The sequence below is a fragment of the Dicentrarchus labrax genome, unplaced genomic scaffold (assembly GCF_905237075.1).
Source record: "Dicentrarchus labrax unplaced genomic scaffold, dlabrax2021, whole genome shotgun sequence".
In the NCBI taxonomy this organism is placed as follows: Eukaryota; Metazoa; Chordata; class Actinopteri; family Moronidae; genus Dicentrarchus; species Dicentrarchus labrax.
In genome coordinates, this window is record NW_026136705.1 from 17,099,023 (window position 1) to 17,126,557 (window position 27,535).

The 27,535-nt window shown below is 41.2% G+C and overlaps 4 protein-coding genes across 13 annotated transcripts; all 4 read right to left on the reverse strand.

Annotated features, from left to right (window-relative positions):
• Positions 1–1,225: 1,225 nt before the first annotated feature.
• On the reverse strand, positions 1,226–4,905 carry LOC127363409 (serine/arginine-rich splicing factor 1B). The gene is made up of 6 exons (XM_051399787.1): positions 4,523–4,905; positions 3,577–3,758; positions 3,319–3,491; positions 2,493–3,079; positions 2,291–2,390; positions 1,226–1,780 (listed from the first exon to the last, which is right to left on the reverse strand). The coding sequence occupies exons 1-4, from the start codon at positions 4,714–4,716 to the stop codon at positions 2,897–2,899; spliced, it is 732 nt and encodes a 243-aa protein (XP_051255747.1). The 5' UTR covers positions 4,717–4,905; the 3' UTR covers positions 1,226–1,780; positions 2,291–2,390; positions 2,493–2,896.
• LOC127363407 (serine/arginine-rich splicing factor 1-like) lies at positions 1,226–9,931 on the reverse strand. Of its 10 annotated transcripts, none has more exons than XR_007884821.1 (6): positions 9,473–9,931; positions 7,728–7,930; positions 7,457–7,629; positions 7,077–7,275; positions 6,600–6,688; positions 1,226–1,780 (listed from the first exon to the last, which is right to left on the reverse strand). XR_007884821.1 is itself a non-coding variant. In XM_051399786.1 (5 exons), the coding sequence occupies exons 1-4, from the start codon at positions 9,664–9,666 to the stop codon at positions 7,099–7,101; spliced, it is 747 nt and encodes a 248-aa protein (XP_051255746.1). In that variant the 5' UTR covers positions 9,667–9,931; the 3' UTR covers positions 2,380–2,390; positions 7,077–7,098. The 10 variants fall into 10 exon arrangements, 3 of the variants coding, with proteins under 3 accessions (XP_051255746.1, XP_051255744.1, XP_051255743.1); XR_007884819.1 differs by having other exon boundaries at positions 6,989–7,275; XR_007884820.1 differs by lacking the exon at positions 1,226–1,780 and adding an exon at positions 5,645–6,246.
• A 537-nt stretch (positions 9,932–10,468) lies between these two features.
• pigs (phosphatidylinositol glycan anchor biosynthesis, class S) lies at positions 10,469–15,589 on the reverse strand. The gene is made up of 12 exons (XM_051399781.1): positions 15,436–15,589; positions 14,485–14,624; positions 14,271–14,382; positions 14,094–14,183; positions 13,884–13,975; positions 13,276–13,516; positions 13,007–13,149; positions 12,798–12,912; positions 12,561–12,706; positions 12,243–12,343; positions 11,953–12,163; positions 10,469–11,085 (listed from the first exon to the last, which is right to left on the reverse strand). The coding sequence occupies exons 1-12, from the start codon at positions 15,452–15,454 to the stop codon at positions 10,807–10,809; spliced, it is 1,689 nt and encodes a 562-aa protein (XP_051255741.1). The 5' UTR covers positions 15,455–15,589; the 3' UTR covers positions 10,469–10,806.
• A 1,118-nt stretch (positions 15,590–16,707) lies between these two features.
• aldocb (aldolase C, fructose-bisphosphate, b) lies at positions 16,708–27,305 on the reverse strand. The gene is made up of 9 exons (XM_051399782.1): positions 27,157–27,305; positions 20,463–20,579; positions 19,665–19,876; positions 19,055–19,109; positions 18,800–18,960; positions 18,592–18,675; positions 18,292–18,466; positions 17,947–18,146; positions 16,708–17,834 (listed from the first exon to the last, which is right to left on the reverse strand). Exons 2-9 carry the CDS (start codon positions 20,572–20,574, stop codon positions 17,742–17,744), a joined length of 1,092 nt encoding a protein of 363 aa, XP_051255742.1. The 5' UTR covers positions 20,575–20,579; positions 27,157–27,305; the 3' UTR covers positions 16,708–17,741.
• Between the last annotated feature and the right edge of the window lie 230 nt (positions 27,306–27,535).

The window sequence follows — 27,535 nt, forward strand, 5'->3', positions numbered from 1 at the left end:
ACTTTCTTTAATACAGCACGATGATGTAATGGACACCCAATATACAATATATACCTGTGGGTTTCAGTCAGGGGGACAACCCAGAAACACCTGAGAAACCTGCTGACCCTGGTGTTATGAGCCTGGGTGTTTGAGCTTCACTGTGCAGAATGATGTGTGTCTGACACTAGAAGGCTGCGTTCACATTGATCCGCTGTGACTGTCCGTGCTCATCTTAAAGCTTAAGTTCACAACATGCACAAACATGCTGGATTTTCATAGGTTTTAGAATATGTCTGTAGGGGCACCGTGGTAGCTCAGTCATCCCCCCTCTTTCCCCCTTTTATATCTATTTTTCAGTTCTAAAAAAACTGGGATGGGATCTTTGAGGGATTACTTTGGGTTCAATGCTTGGTCATAAGGTCAATTACCATTAGCATTACATTTAAGGTAGTAATGGGTTAAGTATGTAGTGCTGACAGTTAGTCAGGTTTCCTAAGTGTTCTGATAAATATAAATGTAAAGGAGTGTGCTTTTTTGAGTGTTAGTAGGCTACTGATGGTGGGATACACATAAAAACATGTCCTCCTCATACATCAAAATGATTTCACCACTGGGATTTGCTTTGGCTTTAATTCCTACAGGCACACCAGAAAGGCACTGACCTTATTTCTTAATTTGGGGCCATATGAGAATTGCAGGTGGCATAATCAGTGTTTTTTATTGAATCTTTACTGACAATAAAAATAGAAAACCCTGTCTCTGCAGAGGAGGGATCATCCTTCCTGTTAGCATGTCACACTAAATAAACAACAAGACAACTAGTGACAGCAGAAACATCCACAAAAAACATTATATTTTCATTATAGTGAAAATATTTAAAGGTCCAGTGTGTAGGGTTTAGATTGCAACTCACTCGCTTCACTCTCCCTTACTAAATGGAGGGAGAAACTATGGTGGAGAAACGTGCAAATAATGCGATCTGCCCTATGTAGAGCCAGCGTTTGGTTTGTCCATTCTGGGCTACTGTAGAAACATGGTTGTTCAACATAGCAGACTCCACAGAAGGTGAACATCTGTAGATAAAAATGGCTCATTCTAAGGTAACAAACATGATTCTTATTTTCTAGGAATATTATATTTTCTGACAATAGAGCCTCCTAAATGTTACATACTGGACCTTTAAATGTAAAATGGTTTGCAACCTTCAGAGCAGGTGCTAAAAAAGAGACAAAACACAATAATATGAAATTATATTGAACTTTTATTGAAGAAAGCTTCAAGATAAGATACTGGAAATAAGGCTTAAAATAAAAATTCATTATCTGCAGCAAAAGACTGACCTAAGAGAAAAAAAACAATGTTACATCTCTACATCGCCTCCCTCTTCCCTCCCTCCCTCCCTCCTCCACTGTTAATGGTTGCCCACTATTTACCACTCTCCTTACGTGTGTGGATCCGTCCTGCACCTCCCAGCCCTCCTCCTGGTTTTGATCCGAGTTTTGCTCCTCTTAATTAAAAAAAAGTAATCGGAAAAACAATCACTCATCAGGATGCCACCAGTGACTGGGTGTCTGAGGTCCCGCACAAAAAGAACTGTTTGAAGGCCAATTTAGTTTAAATATTTCACTACAATGGTTCCGGTTTGATGTGGTTATGTGGACAGGGCCGGGGGTTGGGATCCTCTCCCGGTAAAATTCTCCTGCTCCATGTATCCATCCCGAAGCCTAATCCTAATCCTGATCTGATCCTGAATCCTGATCCGGCTCCGGAATGGGGAGACAATGAGCCCAGTCCAAACCTTCAGAATACCAGCAGAACCAAAGAGAAGGAGGCAAGTTAGAATTAAACTTTCAGAAAATACTTGAAGAAAAATTTGAATAATTCCCCCCAAAAAATAGCAATTACTTTGGATACTACAAGAGAACAAAAGCAGAAACACCAATGACCGTTGGATCTCCAAACAGAAGGTAATGTACAGTATAAGAAGACTATACACACACATACATACTCTACTGACCCAACACAGCATTTCAACATGCTTTAGAAAAAACTGCAGGATCCGTGGCTTTAAGGACTACTGACAGAAGACAAGTAACCTTGCTGGTACTTATGCTATATGGGAGCATGCACACATACAGCAACTATAACTAGAACGTATGATAACGAAACAAACAAAACCTCTAATACAGCCACATACATTCAGTAACAGTATTCAGCTATTTTCAAGCATATATTCAGAGTAAAAAAAACGGACGAAATCCTTATTTTATGCTGATTTCAGAATTGTGAGAGGCCTCAGCCATCATACCATTGGTGCCATATTTGATTCCTCCTCCTCCTCCTGTTTATCCTAATATGAACTGTGTTTTCTTTTCCTTTGTTCCCATCCTATCCTGCTCCTCTGAACTCTACAGAGAGACACGAGAAGGTCAAAGTACAAAAGTAAATGCAAGACTGAAAAAATATATATACATATATATATATATGTATAAATAAAGAAATAATCATACCACCCCTAAAATAACAACAAATGGCAAACAATGATGAATTCCTCCAAAAGGGTACCATTTCCGTCAACACATCCTGGAATCAGAGGAGGAAAAGTACTCAAACAGGGGAGACAAGGTTAGCAGAGAGGAGATAGAGATAATTTTGGGGTGAAAAGGAAACAAGAAAAGGGAAAGGGAGAAGAGACAGTACACAGACCGGGGTACTTCAGCCAATCTTATCTGGTCTGCCGAAATGTAAAGTAAAATAAAAATCACAACAGAAAATTGGGGAAACAGGAAACAATTAACACAGCAAATGGTCCATGGAGACTGTACAGGCGTTGTCCCGTGAAGTTTGTCTTCTCCACTCTGAGATGCACTGTTGGGTTGGGCTGGCTGGTGGTTTAATCAAGGTCAGGTGTGTCTTAAGTGCGAGAGCGCGAGCGGGAACGACGTGGAGAGTAACATGGAGACCCACGGCTGCGATGAGGAGAGTAGCTGCGAGACCCGCTGTTGCTCTGGCTTCGACTGCGGCTACGAGAGCGAGAGCGACCATAGCTGGGGCTGCGTGGACCGTCCATCTTCACACGAATGTAGGCCGTCTCTCCCTGAACACACAAACAAATAAGCAGGAATGGGAAAAGAGCTGCTTGCCCAGTTATTATGGTTACAAACACCATGAAAAAAGGTCTTTCCAACCTGCAAACAGTCCAACTGTCCAGTTGTTTTCATGCCTATTTTGTCCTTCTGACCTGCTCCATTTTTCACTTCAGGACTTACCTTGAACAAATAGATTTAATTCCAAAATCTAGTCCCAGAGCTATTCCTTCCTGCACCCTTAACCTACCTCATGAGAGCGAAACTTGGTGTTGTCCAATTTACGGACAGCGTAGGTCATGTCTTCCTTGCGTACAAACTCCACCACTCCAGTGCCATCGCGGTACACATCAGCATAACATACATCACCTGCCTCTCGCATGTGATCCTTCAGGTCCTGCCAGCTTCCACTGGGAGGAAGACCTGGGAGGAAGGTAGGAAGGTGGATAAGAAACTCAACATTTCATACGTTCAAGATAACATGTTAAGGGGGTTCACGTTTGCCTACCTGAGACAATAACCCTGTACTTGGAGCGTCGTGAAGGGGGACCATACCTTCCCCTTGGCGTTCCTAAAGCCCCACCACCACCTCCTCTTCCACCCCCACGTCCACTTCGAGGGAACTCAACACGCAGACGGTAGCCATCGTAGTCGTAACCATCACGTCCATAAACGGCATCTTCTGCATCCCTGCAGGGTGACATTGACACTCACTCACTTCTCCCTACATGATAGCCTGCGTTGGTCTTGGAGGCTGCGTTCAGTCTTGCTGCTTTGTTCTGAATCTGTGAGACAACCACGTCCCCATTCATTTGAATATAATAGATGGAAATGAAAAGAACTGGGAAATTAAATGTGGAAAAGTCCCCTACAATAAATACATGTGGATTTATTAAGGTTCCCAGCTATAAATATAGTCCTTTGAGTAAAAGTAAAGTAAAACACAATTTATTTGTTTAACTATATTAACTCATTTATATTTATTAATTGTCTCTTTTATTGAGCTCATGGGTATTTATTTATGCTTTTATTTAATGTAGAGATTCAATACCTTTCACTGTTGTTGAAGACTCAAATACCCCACGTTTCTGATGAAACAACAAATGATACACCTGATAAAATCTATCAAAGGGTTAACTTTAAAGTATTGTCGGAACTTTAAAATGTTATATTAAATTAATTAATTAGTAGAAATGTTTCTCCATGTACAGAACTGTAATGTACGGAGGCTTTACGGTGTCTAATGGTCTGATACTGTGTTTGATTTGATGACATTTTCAATCTTGAAGCACACATTGTATACATATTGTTTAAAAAGTTAGGTTAACTCAGCGGGCAGCAACAGACACTTCCCCACAGTGCAGCAGCTGTCTGTTATCTGGTGGGAACACGTTCACTTTCCACTCTGAATGAAGGAGATAGTAAAGGTTGACATGTGCCACTGGCTGCTCTACCTCGGGTCCTCGAATTCCACGAAAGCGAATGGTGGTCCTCCTCTTCGGTTTTTCAGATCAATATCCCGAATTATTCCATATTTATAAAACACGTCCTCGACGTCTTTGGTGCGGATGTCCGGAGGGAGATTCCCAACGTATATCCGACAGTCGTTACTCCCGGCCGGACCGCGAATGACCCCTCCGCCGGACATGTTGGAGGGGGGAAATAAAAGGTGGCAGCTAGCTAACGGCGCAGAAACAGACTCAAGACAAAGCGATAGTTTGAGCTTCGACAACGAAGTTTAAGTTTATATAAGTTATATTCGTACCCTACACGGTTGTCTACAGGGACGTTACCGGGGGAACTGAACCCTTTCACCAGTTTCAGTTGGCCCCGTGGGAGAGCTTACGCTGCAACGTCATCACGTTGTGTACAGTGTACTGTTGCAGTGACGTAAAACGCTGCCGCCAAATATTTCACTTTCACCCTCAGGTAAATTAAACTGTACAGCAGATAAATTGTACGATTTCCTTTTGTACGTCTGAGAATAAAAAAAAAAAATAATATTTCGAGACAATATAAAAATCAAACCATACAGCAGTCTGTTCTTACTGGTTTGGTTTTAGCAGTGTGTTGCTGTCATAAAGTCCTTAGAGATTGAATAAATAATAAATGTTCATTGGTGGAATGGAATAAGTACATAAATACTATTCTTTAGTACAATTTATCAGCACTTGTACTGTACTTTACCACTGTCTAACTTAATAACTTCATTAATTTGACAGTCACTTGGCATATTCAGATTCAACATATAATACACTTGAGCTTATAAAATATGACACATTGTTATAGACTCAATACAACAATCTGTATTTATTGAGTTTGTTTTTTTACAGCGACTGCACCTATACAGGCACCGACACTTTTAAGAACAACAGCAAAAAGCACCTGCTCAGCCAGATTTAACTTTTACTGGTTGAAAAGTTAGACCCATTAACCATTATCAGGCAATCCAGTCCTCCAGAAACAACCGGTATTATGTAAAAGCTATACACAAATACCCCAACTGCATTTGTTGCACGTTTGTGTCCAACCCACTGTGGAAATGCAATAAAAGAAAAACACAAACATTGTACGCATGTTATTAAAAGTTTTATTAAAAGAGAATAAAGCTTTGAGATAGTGGATATTATACTTAAAAAAAAAAAAATCAGAAATCATCCTCCTCAGGAAATGACTGACCTAAGAAAAAAAAATATAAACCACATTAAAGGTCACATTCCCTTGTCGCCTCCCAGTCCTCCCCTCTTCCCTCCCTCCTCCACTGTTAATGGTTGCCCACTATTTACCACTCTCCATACGCGTGTGGATCCATCCTGCACCTCCCAGCCCTCCTCCTGGTTTTGAGCCCAGCTTTGCTCTTCTTTTTTATAAACTAAAAAAAAAATCTGAAAAATAATCATTTGTCGCAGTGGCATCAGAAATTGTGTCTGACGTCCAACACAAAATGGAAAAAAATTAATTTGGATTATTTGAAAGCCAATTTAGTTTAAATATTTCTACTACAATGTTTCCGGTTTGATGGGGTTATGTGGACAGGGATCCTCGTGATCCTCTCTCGGTAAAAAATGTTCCCATACTCCTGTTCCATGTATCCATCCTGAAGCCTAATCCTAATCCTGATCTGATCCTGAATCCTGATCCGGCTCCGGAATGGTGAGACAATGAGCCCAGTCCAAACCTTCAGAATACCAGCAGAACCAAAGAGAAGGAGGCAAGTTAGAATCACACCTTCAGAAAAGAATTAAAGAAAATGTCAATAAATGAATCTACGAGGGGGTTTACTTTGAGAAAAACAGGGATACCATCTATAATCAATCCCAAAAAGATGTACTTTGGACACTAAAAGATAATCAAAACCAAAAACCAAAGATAACACAAGCTTTGGGTCTCCAAATATAAACTGAAAACATTGAACACTGGCACTCTATTGTCAAGTGTATTAAAAAAAAAAAAAAAAAAAAAAAAAAAAAAAAAAAAACTTAACATCCTTATAATGCAGATTTCACAGTGGACAAGGCACAGCCATCATACCATTGGTGCCATATTTGACTCCTCCTCCTCCTGTTTATCTTAATATGAACTGTTTCCTCTCTTCCCATCCTATCCTGTTCCTCTGAACTCTACAGAGAGACACACAAGAAGGTCAAAAGGACAGTAGTATATGCTTAAAAAGTAAAAATGTTTCCAAACGAAACAAAACATAAAGCATACAGGGACAATCAGTAGAAGGAAAAGTGTACAAGCGGCAGAGATGGCTAGCAGAAGTTGATGAGAATGGGGGGAGAAAAAAAAAAGGAAGAATGGCAAGAGTGAAACACAGTGAGGTACACAGCGCAGACTCATCCAGTCAGTAAGTATGAAAACTAAAAAAAAAAGAAAAGAAAACTGCAACAAAAAAAGTGGCGCAATAGTGAACATACAAAGACAGTGTAAACAGGTAACACACGAGATGATCCGTGGTGAATATATAGGATTTGTGAGGATTTCTTCTCCGGCTCTGAGGCACACCATTGCTTTATTGAAGGTGAATCTAGGTGCGGGAGCGAGAGCGAGAGCGGGAACGCCGGGGAGAGTAACGTGGAGACCCTTTGCTGCGACGTGGGGAGAAGCTGCGTGACCGGCTCTTGCTTCGGCTACGAGAGCGGGAACGACCATAGCTGGGGCTGCGAGGACCGTCCGTCTTCACACGAATGTAGGCCGTCTCTCCCTAAACACATGCACACACACATGTAACTAAGCATCCATTACCATGTGTAAGTTGCTACATGAGACTTGGATAGAGGAAATTACCTGCAGCAGTAACTTGACTAGAAAACTTTTCAGTTCCAAAATGTAGTCCCACCGCTATTCCTTATTAAATTAGCCAGAGGATGGAATACGTTACGTACCTCATGAGAGCGAAACTTGGTGTTGTCCAATTTACGGACAGCGTAGGTCATGTCTTCCTTGCGTACAAACTCCACCACTCCGGTGCCATCGCGGTACACATCAGCATAACATACATCACCTGCCTCTCGCATGTGATCCTTCAGGTCCTGCCAGCTTCCACTAGGAGGTAGGCCTGATGGGAAAAAGGTGGCGTTAAGACTCGTACATTCATCCATACACTTATGGTAAAGAGATAAGCATAACATGCAGAGGGACGGACGCATCACCCACCTGACACGACAACTCTGTACTCTGAGCGTCTGGAGGGGGGACCATGTCTTGTTCTTGGGGGCCCCATTCCACCACCACCACCACCACGGTCGCCGCCACCACCACCACCACCTCCTCCCCTTCCACTTCTAGGAAACTCAACACGCAGGCGGTAGCCATCATAGTCATAACCATCACGCCCGTAAACCGCATCCTCAGAATCCCTGTGAAATCCGACAGTTAAATAAACACAAATACAACTTTACTAGTTGGCAAAACCAGATAAGTTGCCAGTTGGTTTGTTTTGGTTGCAACATGTTATCTTACAACTATTGGCCTATTACTAATGAAACCAGGGGGAAAACAATAACTCGATGAGGGCTTGTTAAATGAATGAATTATTTTGCCAGCTGAATGCAGAAAAGTGAGAGAATTTACTACGTGCAAAATGTGCATGAAGAACACACAAAGGCTTGGACTGGCAGCCACTCATGCGTTTCAAACTTGGCACTGAAAATTGTTGACACATTGCAATCCAAAGTAGTTGTGAGTCCAAGTCTTTGTGTGTTCTTCGTGCCCAGTGCATGTACACACATTGAGCATTAACAGCCCGTGTCTGTACAAAGGTTCAATCTATTAAATTTGCTCACTTTCCTGCAACCAACATTCCCATTTGGGAAGCCTTTCAGTGCAGTTTTATTGTGCATTCACAGATGTATCCATTAAACTGTTAGTTGATATAATTTTATACTACTAATGTGTGACACTGAAAGACAGTGTTTAAACCCTATTTAGAGTCTTGACTGAACAAAGAAATGGTAGGCAGTTAGTTGCTTTAATAGTCTTTGTGTGAGGAAAGAGCTTTTATAGTCATCCATCACAGTCTTTGGCATCTGAATAAAGAAATGAGAACTTTTATATTCCCAATGAAATATAGCTAGTCGAGTAAAAGTGTACAGCCTGAAGATAAAGCTTGTAATGCACAAAAAGTAGATGAACTTTATTAGGATTGCAACTAACATTTATTTTCAATATCCATTAATCTGTTAACTATTTTCACATTAACTGATTCATCATTTGTTCAATAAAACATTGTACAACAGTGACAAATGTGTCCTAGAGCCCGAGGTATTGTAAAGTCATCATGTGCCTTGTTTTATCCGACCAACAGTCTAAAACATAAAAAAAAGATATTCAATTTACTGTAATATCAGAAAAATAAAAGCAGCACATGTTAACATTTGAGAAACATTTACTCGATTAATTACTAATCGACTATCAAAATAGTTGCCGATTAATATTCTGTCGGTCAATTTATCATTTAATTGCACTCATTGCAGATTGTCTACCTGAGGTTTCCTTACAAACTGGTTGGCCAGGTTGCAGAGTAAGTTGATAACAGGTTTGTGTGCAAACTAACTCAACTTGCACGCCAAATTATTGGGCACACCCAACCTTAATACAAAACTAACGCAGTCCACAACCTCAGTGTCGGTGGACTAAATATTAGAAACACTTCTCAGCACAATGAAATACTATTCAATAGCACCACAATCAGCATTACTGCCTCCAAAATGACCACGGAAATTAATCGAAATATCTCTCAATTTAACGAAATCTTATTAAAAAAAAAAAAAAAGGGGGCGCAAGCTGAAGTAAATCCTAACAAACTGACAAAGTTATGTGCCCACTTATTTAGGTTTCTGCATAATTAGACAATAGGTTAGGGACCAAACGTTGAGGCATGGCGGAGCACTGCAGCTCACCTCGGGTCCTCGAACTGCACGAAGGCAAACGGTGGTCCTCCTCGTCGGTTTTTCAGATCGATATCACGAATGGCTCCGTATTTGTAAAACAAGTCTTCGACGTCCTTTGAACGTATGTCAGGGGGGAGATTCCCCACGTATATCCGACAATCGTTGCTCCCGGCGGGACCGCGAACTACTCCTTGGCCAGACATGTTAGCACAAAACGAGCTAACGTTAGCAGTTACGGAAGTTAGCAGGCTAGCTAACAGCTACCCTACGGCCAAACAAAAGGATTGGACGCTTCGGTAATTCACTGTATATAAAAATAGTGTCGGCGGATTACGAGTTTGCTATTTACCTACAGGTGAAATAGCTAAAAATCCCTCACGGTGGATTTCACAACAATGAAATGAACAAGAGCTAAAACTTGCGAACCGCGAACCCCTCCTCCAACAACGCGGTTTAATTCAGCGATGTGATGGATTACAGCCGCTTTTAAAGCCACGCACAGCGCCGCCTGCTGTCCTGGAGGGAGACTCACATCCTACAGTGTTTACTGGACTGAGCTGAAAAGTTCATCTTGGCCTCAGAACCAGGCTGTGAGTAAACAATCTCACCTTCAAAGCTTTCGATTATCTCAAAATGTATTTATTTATTATTTATTTATTTCATAACAACTGGGCCAATTCTATCTGCTAATGAAAATCAGACAATATTATTAAACACTCCAAAACAGCTACTACATGGAGCATGAGGTGAGGTTGTTTTGTCATCAGTATGTGTGTTTGTATTACTTCCATCCACATATTCCTTTTTGGTCCTTTTCACATCTATCACAAATGTGAATATATCGAGGAAAAAAAAGGAAACGAGACAAACAATCCACTATTTGTGAAGTCAACAACAGACTTTCACTCTCAACTTGCAAAATTGCTTCCTGAGTGCCAAATCGACTAAATAATGAATAATAAAATCAGGCACTCTTATTTTCATACTGACCACAGAGCAAAAACATAAGTTACGACTTTAGTCTTTATTTGTTAATAACTTAGAATAGAAAGTGGAATTCAAATATAAAACTTGTACACATTTAAAATAATTCAAGCTTTCCAGTATACAGTGTCAGACAGCCCGCAACAGTCATTCATTACAATTTGACAATGAACACAATTCCTTACATGAAACAATAAAAAATGATGCATGACTGATTTGTATACCCCACACCCTAACGCTGCAAATGAGTCTTTCTTCATGCAAACCTTTGTACCTAAACGTGAAGGCCACTGACTGTTTGTTCGTATTGTGTTTTTGTTCAGACCACAAGTTTATCACATATTCTCTTCAAGGTTTTCTCAGTCCTTCTTGGCTTGCCTTTCTCTGCGTTTCTGTCTAGCCTCAGACACTATTTTTAGCAGAGACAACAGAATAGGCACACACATGGGCAGGAAGAGCGGTATGTAGATAGCAAACTTCTGGTCATCAGGAAAGTAGAGCAGATGGAGGAGCGAAGGGTCAAAGAATGCTCTCTCTGATGCCAAGATGGCCTCTTTACTGTACTGCAGAGCAAAGCCAAGGTTCCCAGCCTCCAACTCGGCCACAGCCAGCTGCAGAGACGTGACGGCACTGGACACCTGAGGGACAGAAACAACAATCACAGCTTAGATACAATTGATGCAACTATTGGAAGTTGTATAATTACCTTAGGCACTGTAATTTGTACACTGGTCACACTTTCTCATTCATTCAGACTGACACTGGACTCCCATTAGCAGACTTCTTGTTTTGTTTTCCCCTAACCAAACAGTAGTGTGTTTCATATACATCCCGTTGGTGTCGTTTGCAGTTACTATTGAAGTTGAGGAAGCTACTAGTTTCTACTAGTTTTCACATTGATCAAAGATATATGTTGGTGGTTTATGGTTCTGACCATGAACCACAGGGTCCCTCCAATAATCAACTTACAACAACTTCTACAGCAGCTTCTGTGATATTTTTAATGAATGTAGCCAGGTACATAGCTAGCTATGCAAGTTGATGACATTCATATTCTTACCCTCCACCTAACTAAGCTCTGATTTGTTATCCGTTTCTCTTACTGGAGGAAACAGTGCTCAATGAACACAACACTAGACTTATTTGAACTGCTTAACAAATCTGAGATGTGGATGGCGATTCAGAGGTCTGGAACCAGTCTAGTCAAATACTATTTGAGTGATCAGACACCCCAGAATGGAGAACCACATGGCTAGATATGTACATCCCCAATTGGGTTTATATGTTAAAATTTTCAGTCTGTGTCTGAATTTAATGTTTTATTACAGTAGTATTTATATTATGCATTTGGTGTGACCTTCTTTATTAGAAACAGCCAGACTAAAGGTAAACAGAAATATGTGGACAGTGCTGACACTTTTTGTAAGTTTGCATTTTATACACACATGCACACAAATAGGCACAACAGAAACCTACTGGTTACTGCAGGTGCGCATGCATCTTACCTGTTGAGCAATGTTGTCATTGATAACAATGTTTCCTATCTGGTCCAGCAGCTGTGCCAGCGAGGTGATGGTGGTGGTTGCTGTTGCAACATTTTCCACAGTCCGACTCCACATGAGACGGTCCAGCTCCCAGTCAGCTAGTCCTGTGCTGCTGCACGGAGCCACCAGGAAGCCAGGGGGAGGGGCAGACGACTGCACACCCAGCAACAGCCTGACAGGACACGGTACAAGAAAGTTACCTCGTTTGTACAGGAAAAGCACAAATTTTCCTACTGTAGGTGTTTAGTTACCGAAGCTGTGCAAGGAAGACTCCCATGACTTTGGCCATGTTGATGTTGATGTCAACAGGGAACACAGCCTCTGGTCCATAGAAACCATTAACATTATAGACCTATAAAAACATGGATAAATACAGTTTTTGCTGAATCAGTACTGGATGTCAGATAAATAGATCAAAATCACTACATAGCTAACACAGTATCTGAGTAAGGAACAAGTCATCCATTTAATGAATGACAAGTAAATCTCACGTTTTTGCACTCAAGTCCAAAGTCAAATTCATGGTATTTAGACTACTGTCACCTAGTGTTGCCCTCAGATTGTCTTACCATAATTCCACCCCACCGCGGAGAGTGAAACGCATTAGAGAGCACTTCCTGTTTCTTGTGGTCATGAATGTGAAGAGGTGAATGGTGGGCATCCGGGACGTACAGAAGGAAATTCAACACCGGGTTGGAAGATGCAGCATTTGAGCCTCAAAGTCAAATGCAAAAAAAACAGTTATACACATATAAACACACCAGAACAAACAACACCAAGTTTCCATAGTGAGTGTCTTCTTTTACCCAGTCGAGCCTCCACAGGGTTGATGACATGCGCAAGGCTGTCAGAGTTGAGTGTGTAGGCGCTGCGGCTGCTGTCATAGCGTGGGTTTACACCGAGCATGGCATAGTACAAGGTCTGTAAGGAGAATATGTTCATTAACATACAGAAGAAGAGGATCTTGTCATCGTGATGTGGGTGCTGCACATTCGCAAACTTGCACACGCAGTACCTGAGAGTCGATGCTAAAGTTGGCCAAAGGGGCCAGTTTTGTAAGCAAAGGCTGGATGTATGTCTGTACAGCACCCTCTATGTCCCAGTGTACTCGGTGTGACTTTGGGTCTGGGTTCAACAGACTGAACGTTATCTCATAACCTGAAGAGAAGAGAAGAATAAGCAGAGAACAGAGGGGAAGTGTTCACACAGTTGAAGTATATACTGACTGGAACAAAAATTAGTTAGTTGGTCCACTGTCATTGCTGTGCTGAAACAAAGACCAACCTGGGCTGGATTTAAAGGCCCTCATACTGTCAGCAATGCTCTCTTTGTTGCCAGGGCTGAGACGGACTCTGTCGCTGAGAGCGGCGGTGATGTCGGTGTGGCTAAAAGACATCACCTGCAGCACTTGTTTGATCCGAGGCTCCAGGTGAGCCAGCAATTGTTCTAGCGTCCTGCCCACTCTCATCTGGGCGCCAATACGCAGCAGGGCTGTGCGTCGCTGACCGATATACACGTCCACATCCTGCGAGGCATGAAGGTATAGGTATTGGGTATTTTATTATCTTTAACTTATCCGGAGCTACACAAATTACTCATTATTTTGTTTGCAAGCTTTGCAGAAGGTACTGTAGTAGTTAGTTAGTAGTTTGACGCAGTAATTACAGGTTATTTTGGATAGATTATCTTCTTTTCAGTGGAAATGCTGCTTGAACTTTGCTCAAAAAAGCTAATCTCAAGTAAGTATGGAATTACATGCAGATTTTAATTAAGCTTTTCAACATATGATCACCCGCACTAATGAAAAACTATGGGTATAAAGAATAGAAAAGGGTTAACAGTAGCCAAACAATACTTATTAAAGCTAAAATCAAAACATTGAGAGTTTTAACCTCCGGCAGCAGTGTAGATGACTCTGGGATCACATACACAACCAAAGAACCACACGGACTCTCACTGAGCGTGTGCAGAGACAGATCTGCCTCTAAAGGAGAAGAACAAAAGAGACAGAGAGAAATTACTACCTGCGTTCTCACTGAGATAACAAAATGTTAGCATGTGAAGAGCTGAAAGCTGTATTTGATAAGCAGACCACATCTCACCTGCAGCAGTGGGCTGGTTCAGGGCATCCTCCTCCATGATTGTAGCTGTGCGGTACTTAGTCTCATACCTGTATCTCAAAGCTGTGTCCTCTGGAGACGAAAGAATTTGAGACAAGAATTACCCAGCAGTCTTAATATTAAGTATCCATAAGACGACAGACAGCAGTAATAAATCACCATCTACTGTGTGTTCCTCATCCTGCGTCTGCGTCAGCGGGACCTTCTTCTGCTGTTCTGGCGTCACAGTTCCACGAGCAAACACAACCTCCACATCAGCACTCAACTGTAGCTACAAATATATAAGAGAAATAAAGAGAGGGACAGTTTTTAAAAAGGCACACGTCTTACACATGGAAAATAATATAAGTAACATCCAGAAGCACAAACCAACCTGTAGATTGGCCAACTCGTTTATCTGATTGACAGGTAACCAGGCGCGGTAGGTTTCAGTTGTTCGCCACCACAGAGGGACTCCCACGATGATGACCACCGCTGCTATGGACAGAGCAGCAAGCTGGCCACGTCTACGCTCTGAGAGACAAACAGAGACAGTAAGACGGATAAGCCTCAGGAAGTATTTATACACTTACATACAGTGAGATAACGTACATTTGTCAACTGTCAGATATTTTTTGTCATGTCATAGTGTGGTTGCTCCCTCTATTATCTCTGGTTGTGTGTGATCTTGCAAATCAATGCGCAGGTCTGTATTTTAATGGAAATAATGGCTTTTTATATGTTCTCGCAGCAGTGTGACCAATATATTGATTTGTCTCTAGATTAACCAAGAACAGATATTCCTGTCTCACATTAACAGCCTGTCAATTGAGATATTGATCCTGGTATCAAAATGTCAAATCATATATGCATTACAACTCACTGGACACCATTGACTAAATATATGAATTCACACTGAATGAAAACATTCAATGTGAACATACAGAAAGTGGCTTCAAGACGTTTAGTTTTAAAGCTAGAAAATCACAATATAAGAGGAAATAATGTGTTTTTGCTCTGCTATGGGGGACTTTGGTAACTCTAATGGTGTAGTTAAACGTGGAATAAAAATTAAATAATAAAAATAAAAGACAAAAACAGCAGGTGTGCTTTCAGTGTCTTCAGAGACAGTAGGAAGGACATCAGTGTAGCAACAGCTAGCTGTTAGCATGTTAAGATGGAGCAAACAGCGGCTTCGTGCTGGGGTCTGTTGTTGTTAAATACATTTTAAATATGCTCTAACAAACGGAGGTAAACTGGTGTACGTTACATGTTGCCTTTTTTGTTTTTGTTTTGTAGGAATCAAATCATTTCAAGTCAACAATTCAGTTGTGAGTCTACTCACCCACTTCCGTGGTCGCCATTTCTGTCTGAGTGGGATGCGTTTGTTATGTGAACACTCCCTGTCAGATGTCACATGACCGACACATCGGGAGCTTCATGTGGTTGTTAATGTGCACTTAAATTATACATCCGGATCCGGATACGTATTTGCAATTACATCAAGTTTAACCACATATTGTCTTTAAAAGTCCCTTCACCCGGGCGGGCGGTGCGTTGGTTTCAGACGCAATGAGGGACAGTACCCGTCGGCCCACCCGGTAATATTATTAAACGCACACACAATGTTGGTAACTAGCGCCCCAAGTGGTGGTTTAAATCTTGTCTGGCAGTATGTACCGTCACCTAAAACACATATTGGTTCATAATTGCAATGAGTGACCAGAAAAAACAAACATAAAGCTCCTTCACTCCTGTTACTTTACTTAAAATGTTTAGTGTTTAAGACATTTTAAGGCTTATTGATGATTTATTGGTCTGAATTATACTGAGCAGTGCTTTTTATGTATTTATTTTGTCTACTTTGTTTACATATATATGTAGAAACACCTTACAATACAATGTAATCCAATCCAATACAAAGGTGATATGTGTCACAGGACTGTAATATGTGAGCGTAAAAGGGTTTGTTGTTATTGTTAGTATATTTACATGTATAAATGAAGAGCTTGACAGGTAACACACCTTTCTGTGTTTTTTCAGCTGATCACAATTCAAAATATAGGCCTATTTTATTACCAATATAAACAAAAACTGAACAGCATTTTAAAAAAAAAACATAAAATCATTTTCTCTATTTATTAAACTTTATTTCTCCAGTGAGATTTTATGTAGATCTAGGCTGTATTTTTCATAAAGTGATGATACACTGATGAGAGCAGGTAAACATTCACACCTAGAAGCTGCCCAGTTCAACCAGTGTTCACACAGAGCAGCCTTACTGGAGCAGTTGGGAGTTAAGGCCACCTCAGTTCGTGGGATGGCGTAAACACTGCTTTTTCACTTTTAATTATTAATCTGATCTCAGGATCGTACTGATGACTTTCTGGTCCAACCTTTTAGCCTGCTACTTCAAGATTTAGCTAACAGGAAATAAATTGACTGGAATCAGGAACTAGAAAAAGAGCTAGGCTTACAACAACATATGTGACACAAGAGGGCTATTGCATGACTGTTCTAGTGTCAGAAATCCTAAATAAAAGTGCACCAGGAGAGAAGTTATTGGTTTAGACTCCATAAGAATAGCAGTAATAATGTCACACAAAGAGATCTCTGCTAGTTTTTAATGTTTATTTATTTTTTCTCCACTATTTGACACACAAAGTGCTTCAAGAACAATATTAACATCACAAACATCACAGTATTCCAACACAGCAGTGACTGTTTCCCCCGCTGCTAACCCCACGTATTGGTCCACATTATGGCTACATCTACAGACACCATCTCCTCTTCCTGTGGGGTCTGCCAGGGAGGGGGAATCAGGAGGGGAATGACACACAAGCATCATATAATATCGACACCTTCACACAACTGAATACATTAATCACTGTATGTAATTTAAAGCTAACGTCATACTGAGAATAGACACACAAGATGTTTCTCTAATAAGTGGTGATTAGAGGAGTGTGAACACAAAGGTTAAGATGAATCATTAGGATGTATCCTGGTGTGTGGTGGTTTATCACAGAGTGTCTACTGACCTCTGCTGGAGCAGTCTGAAAGTACGAGCACTCCACACTTTTGGACAGTCACTCAAAAGATCAAAGATCTACTCAGTCTGAAAAAAAAAAGTCTTGTCGTCTTGTCCCCTAAGGGATGTACTGATGCCACCAATATTTAGTTGGTCCCGCTGTCAGGGTGGATGTTAGTATAGCATGAGCCAACACTGTGTTCTGACAAAAAGCGAAACAGATTTACCATGTGGGGGGAGAAAGCAGAGTGTAGAGAGGTGCAGTTAAGAAGAGGCATGAATTGAATACTGACTGATTATCTGAATTTAATGTTATAATTTTGCAACTTCCTATCTCAGAGCCCAATAACTGTTATAGACACATAAAATAGATAGTCATAAATTGTCTCAAATTGATTTGTTTGATTAAATAGAAAAAAAAAACAAGCCTGTTCCCTTTAGTATTGTAGGTTCACATTATGTTTTTAAATACACATATCTAATATTGTAATTTTAATAACTCGGACAACTCTAAAGTACAGTAGACAGCGCAGGCCTGTGATTCATGGAGGAGTGAGGGGGAATAGCAGAGCAGATATAAGACTACAATTAGACCACAGTTGAATGTGGTAGTTTGATGTTTAGTAGGCGTGATTAGCCACGTAGAGGGACTTTCCAGCGGCACCAGCGGTTCCAGAAGACTCATACTTGCCGAGTGCAGCCAGACCGTTTGCCTGAAGAAGAGACCAAAAAAAAAAGTTAAATTAACAAAACTGTACAGAGGAAGTTTTAGTATAATTTTACTCTGCAGAATGTGTCTGATATCCGTTCACGGTTCAGTCTGACCTCAGCACGCTTGATGAACTCCTCGGTGGCGGCCTTCTCGTTGCTCAGCTCTCCTTTCCATGCGTTCAGGGCGGAGGCCTGCAGGGCGCGGCCGTAGGAGAAAGTCAGGGCCCAGGGCTTGGCGAGCGAACAGTTGTTGATGGCATTAAGGTTCACACTGGCCTCTTCTTCGGACTGGCCACCTGACAAGAATGTCACTCCTGAGAATAAAACAGAAATAAGCAAAAACACACAATTATCTATCTGCTCAAACATGCTTTCATAGAACGTTTAAGCCTTTCAACTCTATAAATCTGTATGAAATTACATAATTATTTCAGGAAATTATATGGAAATGTCTCGGACCTGTGACAGCAGGAGGCACAGTGCGGCGCAGGGCCGTGACGGTAGCCATGGCGATTTCCTCGCTGTTGTACTTGGTGGGGCAGGAGTGTCCGGCAGTGACCATGTTGGGTTTCAGCAGTGTCCCTTCCAGGTATACATGGTGGTCTGACAGAGCCTTGTAAACTGCAGCTAGGACCTAGCAGCAGGAGAGAAACATGTACATTACATATACACTTTACAGGAAGTATACAGTAGTTTGTGTTTTATTTATATTTTTATATATATATATATATATATATATATATTCCTCAGTAAATTCACCTTCTCAGTGACGTACTGGCAACGCTTCAGGTCGTGGTCTCCATCAGGAAGGATCTCAGGTTCCACAATAGGAACAATACCATTCTAGGAGACATTACAAAGTAGAAGTTACAAGCAAACTCTTATATTTATATAGATACACTTCATGGGTTTCTTATAATTCCCAATAGTGTCCTCCAATCCCCATCATCAGTGATCTCACACCGACCTGCTGACAGATGCTAGCATATCGTGCCAGAACATTAGCATTCTCAAAGATGGCCAGCTCAGATGGCTCGGTGTCGCTGATCTTCAGCACAGAGCGCCACTTGGCGAAGTCTGCACCGTCCTTCTTGTACTGCGCACAGCGCTCAGACAGCCCATCCAGACCTACACTCCCCAACACATGCACAGAACCATCCATCAGAACCACAGCAATGTAATGTTTGTGAGGTTTTGAGAGTGTGTTACTATTGGCTCTTACCCTGAGTGGTGGTCTCTCCATTTGTTCCAGCGAGGGGCACAACACCTTTGTCCACCTGCAAAGACGGAAACAGAAAATGTTTAAAACAATAAATACTCGGCTTTCTATATCATGTAGAACATCCAACATAAAATCCCACTGAATCTCACTCTTACAAGCAAACACAACTTTCCTGGAAGCTCTTTGACCCAGTTTCTCCTCTGTGTGTATCCAAGCAAGCTGTTTCCATATACATAGTAGGAGCACTTTCTAGTCCTTCGAGCCAAACAAACGATCACTGTGTTTGCTAACCTAAAATACTTAGCTGTAGTATAATATCAACACTGGCTGAGGAGACATTCAGAACCAAAGTAAACAGCCACCAAATAAGGCTAAACCTCCCAGATTCAGGTTCCTGTGTTTTAGGAAACCAGCCAATAGCTGAAACCAGTTAATTGTCAAATGTGTTTGGAATTGTATAAATAGAGGTGGTTGATGAGCATTTTGTGTTTTATTCAATTAAGAAACTTATTTAAACTGAATGTAATGTACTGAATGAAGGCCACACCTATGTCCCAACTATAGAGGTTCAAATACACAGTGGTTAACTACCACACTGAGCATTGTGTACCTTGATGCCGACAACAATGCCGCGGTCTTTGATGACCTTGGCAAAGGGAGTTCCGTCGTCTGTCTTCTGGTAGAGGGTTTCGTGGAAGAAAATGACCCCTCCGATACAGCTGTCAATGCGCTGGTCGGCTGTGAAGAGAAGTTGGCGGTAGCGACGCCTGTTCTCCTCTGTGTTCTCAACCCCAATGGGGTTCAAACGTTTCCCCATGCTGCCTGTAGACAACACACCCACACACAGGGATATTTCGTCACTGACAGCTCTGCAGCATCATTTTTAATGGAGCAGAACTAAACAACATGCACAACAACAAAAAATGCAGTTGAAAATCTATTAACCTGATGTACACTTTAAAACTTTATGGTATTTTTTTTGTTTTATAGTGAGTCTGTAAAGCCAAAATCCAAATTTAGTCTGTGATAGCATAGGATTAAAGGTGGGTTCAGTCAATAGTTGATTGCTGAGTCTCATCCGTTCTGGCACAAGCACCACCTGTTGTGTTGCGTGGCTCACTCTGAGCCTTTTACCATCATCCAAAGTGGTATTTGATGGCCTGGGAGTGGCACTCAACACTCAACTATCTTCTCAACTGACCCCACATCTAACCACATCTAAATGGTCTGACTAATCAATCTGACTTTGGGTTACACTGATTTTTCACTGATGTGTGCATGAAGGTGTAGAAGGTTTGGTGCAAAGTGATCATAAAGGTTGTGAGGATATACCAGTTCCTTTACGATTTTAGGATACTAATGGACAATTATGTATAGAGAATCTGTCTATCTAAATATATTGTTATACCGGTGGACTCATCGGCTGCGAGGATGCCTTTTCCTGGAGCTACTATCCTCTGAGCGATTTCCTGAAGCTCCTTCTTCTGCTCAGCAGTCAGTGCGGGGTACTGGTGAGTCATGGTGGCTGAAAGAGAGAGAGAGAGAGAAAGCCATGGAGAGGTCACATTGTTTGACGGTATGTCAACCTGGACGACTGCCCAGCACCGGCCCCATTTTTTTTCAGCAGTCTATTGTCTATAAACATGGCTACCTCGCTGCAGCACAAAGCTCCTCTCAGTGAGGACAGGAGGATGGGTGAAAATGGAAAAAACATGGCACTTAAAAGTCACACAATCCAAGGACCCAGCCTGTGTGTGAGAGATGTGACGAAACCAATGACTTCCTGCTATATTTGTTCAGTGAAATAGGCCTTTGTGAGACTATCATCTAGAATCCAAACAAAGCTTTATCACTGACATTCATACCATCTGGGATTGAATATGACTGTGTTAACTCAAAGGGACAACGTGCTAACATGCACACACACACTTCAAACCAGATTATTTTGTTCTCTACTACCTTCTTCGCTCTGCCGTAAATAAGCAGTTACATAACCTCCCTCCCCTCCCCGTCCGAACCACAGAAGACAGAGAGGGAGCGATTATGTAACAGGGCTCCTATATACTCTGCTGCCAGTCCTCATTATAGCAGCAGGACTGGATGCAGCACGGCCCATTTCTCTCCCCTCAGCAACACTCTCCTGTTTTCCCCTAAAGTCATTATGCCTCTCTTTGTTCACTGCACGTATAAATGTCTTTTATTTCTTTCCCATGATTAATACATGTCGCCCCCATACAGAGTCGTTCAAACCTCCTAATCTGCTCAGTGAGGCTGCTGCTTCTGAGAAAAAAAAAATTACATCCACTGCTGGGCACACGCATGGGATTTGTAAATTCACATTTTCACACATCCCTGAAATGCAACACTCCCACTAATGCCAGGGAACAAGCTGTGACTTCCCTTTATGGTCGACTGCCCCTGTTGCCAAGCCACTCCCAGATTTGTTCTGCATCACCAGTGTACTAGCTTGTGCCACAATATTGGATCCGCTATAGATTGATCTGTCTGATGGACGGAAAATTCTCCTTTAGTGTCAAATACAAAGGTTAGCTCCAGTCAGCCGTGTACAGAGGTGTCATGCTGTAAGACAGCTGGACAGAAATAGCTATATGTACTAAGTATAACTATCATCTAGGGATGAATAGTATTTTATCACCAAAGAGAGATACATCTTGGTGTGAGGACACTGGATTTTATTTCATGTAACACAAAAATTAAACTAAAAGGAGTGTTCAGCAGCAACAATAAACTCATCTGTACACTGGATTCCCAACTGAGGCTGGTTTGCTGTGGCAGGACACTGCCTGACATACACTATATCCTCTGTGATAATCCTCAGCTTAAACCTATGAGATAACAACCTTTAGAGCACGCACACACAGGCCTCTCGATGAAAACTGTGTGAAGTTACCACAGCACAAATGTTATGCCCAGCTCCGTGCTAATAGTTCAATTCTACATGCAGGTGAAATTAAAGAGGCCAGGCCTGCAGGGTACAATATGTACCCTGAGGGGAGCAGTTAGACCAAGTGTATAAACTGCATTCAGACCTCTTCAGTGAATAAGAGAGGGTATTTACACTTGATAGAGGCCAACCCAAGGGCACAGGCATGATGTGTGTGATCTGTGTCTGCAGCCTTGCTCCACCGTTAGCCAGACAAAACTCATGCTCAGCAAATACCTGATATATTTTGTGAAGCACCTGCGTGTTTCAACAATACTTTTTGATTGACTTTGAGTCCAGTTTGGTTGGATTTCTGCTGGGAAAACATTTCAAAATCAAGTCCCTGAAGGACAATGTCCTGTGTGGATGTGACCTGCCTCTGACATCCTCACATACATCCACTGTGAGGTTTTGTTGACAGTCTCAATCAATCAAAGAACAGCTCAAACACAGCTTCTTTCTTGGCTCACTATTGTGCACCAATGTTCAACAACCACCTAGGGTTAAATCCCTCTTAGAAGAAGCACCTCTCCCTCCTCAGACAGTAGTATCAACACTGTACGCTTTACCTGGTAGAGGAAAGGTTGCTTTTGTCAATACTGGTAATATTGTTGCAGCAACATTGACTGTCAGGTGACTGGCAGGTGTGTACACTGTCTGACCTGACTCCTATTCCTATTTGGTCTCGGTTATTAGTGTGCATAAATGAGACTACAGCCTGATTATTGTTAATGAGAATTATACAAAGCAGAAGAAACTCTGTGTTGTTGAATGTCAGACGTTTCAAGCACAACACATTCACATACCCAGGAGACACTATTAGTGTTTTCAATTTTAGTATCTGCTGCTTATGTGTCACTAGGAAACGCTCTCCATCCATAGGGAACTTAAGAATAGGAAGCTCCAGTTTGTGCCGCACACTCAATAATTACCACCTGCTGTAGAACCCAGCACCACAGATGGCATGACAAACTAAAATAACAGTATAATAATAAATAAGGGAATGTATCATGTATAAAATGGCTTTCTCTCCTTTACTGAAACTGGTAAGCTTTAGGTATCCTGCTCTTGACTAAAACCCAAGGAACAAACTGGGTTGAGGTCAGTTTTAAAGGTAATTTTAAATCCTGCATGCCCTGAAAATTAAACTATCCTTCATCGCAATTAGCTACCCCAAGCTGGTGACAGCTTCGAAAGGCCTGGTGGGACCGTCGTCATACAGTGAATCTGTCCTGTCAACTCCATTTTGTTCCCAAAATGGAGGATCATTATCATATTACATTCATTATTCAGCCAGTCTGATCACAGACTTTTCCTCACCTGCCTTAAAAAAATTAACCTCACGAGGCAGCTGGATTAATAAAATCACGCAGCGATCCATAAATTAATCTATGCATTTGTAGACCAACTACAGCGGTACTGGACCGCCCTTTGAAGAGGTACTGGTAACTCTGGGGGTGGGTAACACTTGTTAAACAACAATGGCGGCTACCATAGAGGTCCGCATAGATGCTGGAGAGTATTTCTTCATGAAAGAAGAAGAAAGAAGGAACTGGCTTCAGTAAGAATTTGATTATGTTAAATATTTAGTTGATCTGATCATTTGAAGTTCGCCCATGATGGACGGCGATAGATGGTTCATCCAATCACCTGCCAAGTACTTTTTTGAAAGCGTCTACCCTTTTCCAAACAGTTTCCAATGACAACTTCCCATATGGTTCATTGTAACAAACCACACGGCGCAGTCAAGTTAGCAAGAAGCCGATTTGGTCCAGAATGAGGAGTCAAAACATCCTTGATGGTCTTTTTAAAGTTCTGACGAAAAGCTTCAAAGAACCAGAACAAAAGGTTCTGAAGAGACTTCCCATTTCCCCCACCTCACCCTGAAATAAAAAAAAAATTTCATAATTTTTTTTCATGAAGTATAGTATTAGGTGTATTAAGCTTTGGGGAAATCAAGCAGTGTTGCTATGTCCCACAGAAAAGGCCACATATTTAAATGTCTAGGATTTAGTGGCATTTAGTGGTATAGTTGCAGATTGCTACTCCTCCGCTTCACTCTCCCCTTCCAAGCATGAAAACGAAACTACAATAGCAGAACATAACATAACAGAAAAGCCCCTATGCAGAGTCAGTGTTTGGTTTGTCCCTTCAGGGCTAATGTAGAAACATGGTAGTTAAACATGGCGGCCTCCATGGAAGGTGACCTGCGACATCTATAGATTGTGTGAGTCAAAACTTTGAATACATCATTGTTTAAATTTTTGGATTTTATTACATTACTGTTACAGACTGACATGCTAGTAAGAAATCATAACCTGTGCTATAGTATCAGGCAAATGTTATATATGATACAAGTTTTAAAACTTTTAAAGAGTTATTTCTGGTATTAATATCAGAAGATGAAGGAAGGAGTTTTTCTGCACTCCAGCAGTGCAAATACTAAAATGCTTGTTTGATGAATCCCCCTCCTCATCAGGGAAAATGCACCCTGCAGCAAAGATGTCACTTTGACATGATTTGAAGCAGAGACCTTCTGACGCGCCTGTCACACACTACCACTGGAGATGAGGTTTATCTTCCAGACAGGGTCCAGTGTGCAGAGGTTACCTTGCAACGAAGGACATCAATTAATGATCTGACAACTCTAGCCTTTTTAATGCACTTCACAATGCCACGCAGTTTATTTTTGGAGTGCTCATTTAAAAAAAAAGGTATTTTTAAATCCTTTCCATTAAAATCAGGCAGTTTTAACAGGATGAAATATTGATGAAAATGTTTTCATTCCAGCTTGTTGCACAGTGGTCAGCCTCAACAAGACAAACACCATTTCTGCACTGCGACATCAAGATGCAACGGCCAACTCCCTACTCTGGCGTCATGCAGGACCACTCAAAATCACTGTATGTCAAATCATTAAACGTCAGCCAAATGCAGTGCACAGCAGTCATACTAATCACATTTCTATCAGTCAAACTGTGATACAACTATATTAGAGCCTAGTAAAGATGAAGCCCATTTTTAACTCAGCCTTCACATATCTGTTGCTTCTATGGACATTAAGCCTACACTTTAGAAAGGGCAGGCTTATTAAACCAGACACCACATTGTGGTTTCCTTCTTTGTGAAAACTAATGCTGTATAGGCTCACTTACCCACCCAGGATGCAGTTAGAGACCACAAATACATGAATTTCAAACTCAATCCAAAATCTACATCTATAGCAATCATGCTGCAGCTGGCCTATTTTGAAGCGTAGCTATAAGCATTAAACTATAATATTTTTAAAGCTTGCATACTATATGTACAGGGCTGTAGGCAGGGACCTGTGTGGGTACACCTCGTGTATCTAACTAAAGTTAGGCTGGAACCTATTACATTTATTGATAGTTAATATTATAGTGATAAGCAGGATAGGGGCGTTTGAGAAAATAGAATATATTCCTTGTTGCTAGGTGTTGTTGCCTTGTCTGTGTAATTATCACGACCTGGAGGTTTACCCACCTTGGTTATTTTCACTACATTGCAAGCTGCATGAGCTTTATGGAGGTGAATTGGCTTCAGCAGGGCAGCACTAGTTCAAAGGTAAAAAAGCCTGCTTGATGCATTTTGTTACCAGATGGGCAGCTGGCCTTGGCACTGTTGCACGTCTCTGTGTTTGGTCTGTTTCTATCCTCAGGCCTTGATCCAGCAGTGCTAGCAGGAGCACTGTTTCCCATGCAGCTCTCTGATACAAGAGCCTAAGACAGACGTCAGGGTTGTGTGCATAGCAGTCCAAAGAAAGGTTGACACTGGTGAATGTGCAGATTACACTAGGTAACATTTCCCTCTTGAACACAAGGAAACTGAACTTTTCTTTTTTAATCTTCAATTTGCACGACAAGTTGAATACATCTGGGACTGCCATTGCACACAGAGAAGCAAAACAGACGATTGTGGTGAAAGGAATTAGAGAAAATATGATCTAAATACTGTATATGTTATGTATCCTACGTTCCATGTTAAAATAAATGTTTTAATGATTACAGGATTAATCAATTAGTCGATAGAGAAAGAAGAAGTTAAGCAATTATTATGATAACTGATTAATTCTGAGTATTTTCTGGGTTTAGTCGCATTCTTTGACGGTAAACTGAATATCTTTAGGTTTTGGACATTTTTCACTTATTTTCTGATCATGTGAACTCCAAATGATTATTTTTCTATCAAGAAAAGAATCATTAGATTCATCAACAACAATGAATCTAATTGTTTGTTGCAGCTCTAAAATATTCTTATTTAGGACTTCAACTAACTATTATCTTCATTACTGATTATTATGGAAAACTAAGACACCTTAGCACATATTCATGTTAGAGAAAGCTAAAACAATTTGATTTTCTTTGGGTGGATTTATTTACTAAATTGTCTGTTAATCTGCCAGGTGACTAATAAATCATTTCATCTCTACAGAGTGAATCAAAATGTGTTATGCATCATCAAATTCTAGTATTAATCTTATAATATGAAGTCGTGATTGTACAAATGCAAGGCATGTATGTTTCTTTTATATATATATATATATATATATATATATATATATATATATATATATATATATATTAATTACACGTTTAGTATACTCCTCCTCAGCCCGCCCCTCCTCCCATCACATCAGAGGATGTCTACGTGCTTAGACACAGATACACACTGACAGACACTGACACAGCTGCTATCCGGATTACTAACTACATTTTACACGAATGAACACGTAAAATAACAACCTGCGTCGACTTAAACTGAAAGCAGACGCAACATGCTTCTTCTCTGCCCACTTTCATCCTTGAAGGTCAACATTTTAACGCCCTTCCTGTTGCGTATTTCGATGACAGCCGGAAATAACGCAACTTTGAATCACAAATTCCTCCAAAGGGAGAAAACTTTATTGGTTTTATATCAGAGGAGACGACGGCGCACGAGCCACAGGTACAAAGAGCTGCTATTAATTCGTGGTTAACTAACTAAGGAAGATGGAAGTTAGCTTTGGCTAGTGCGGTGTAAGTGAGAGCAGCATCACATTCCCATTATCATCACTGTTATTAACATCGTCTATTAGTGATCAGCGACACATGAACAGTGTTGACGCTGTGTTATTGATCAGATCGGGGTTCGTTCTTACCTGCTGATGGGTGTCTGGGTGTCTGGGTGTAGAGAGAGCAGGTGAGCTGGGTGCTGAGGATGCGGAGGAGTCTCCTGTTTCACTGCTGCAGCGCAACGTGACCCTTTACAAAACCCTCGAGCCGGGGGCGGAGCTCTCGCCACTGCGTCATATGATGGAACGATGCTGACGCGCATGCGCCGGGAGGTAATCACGGCTCGGAGGAAGTATGCAGCATGATTCTGCATCTTTGCAGAAAACAAGAAAAGATGTGGAGTTTTTCATCTGAAACGTTTGTTTTCTCAACCTGAAACTTAATTAAAAACAAATAATTGATTAAACTACAGTGCTAATGACTGATGAAGGTTTTAATAAGTAGGCTTACCCACAGGTTTGCCAT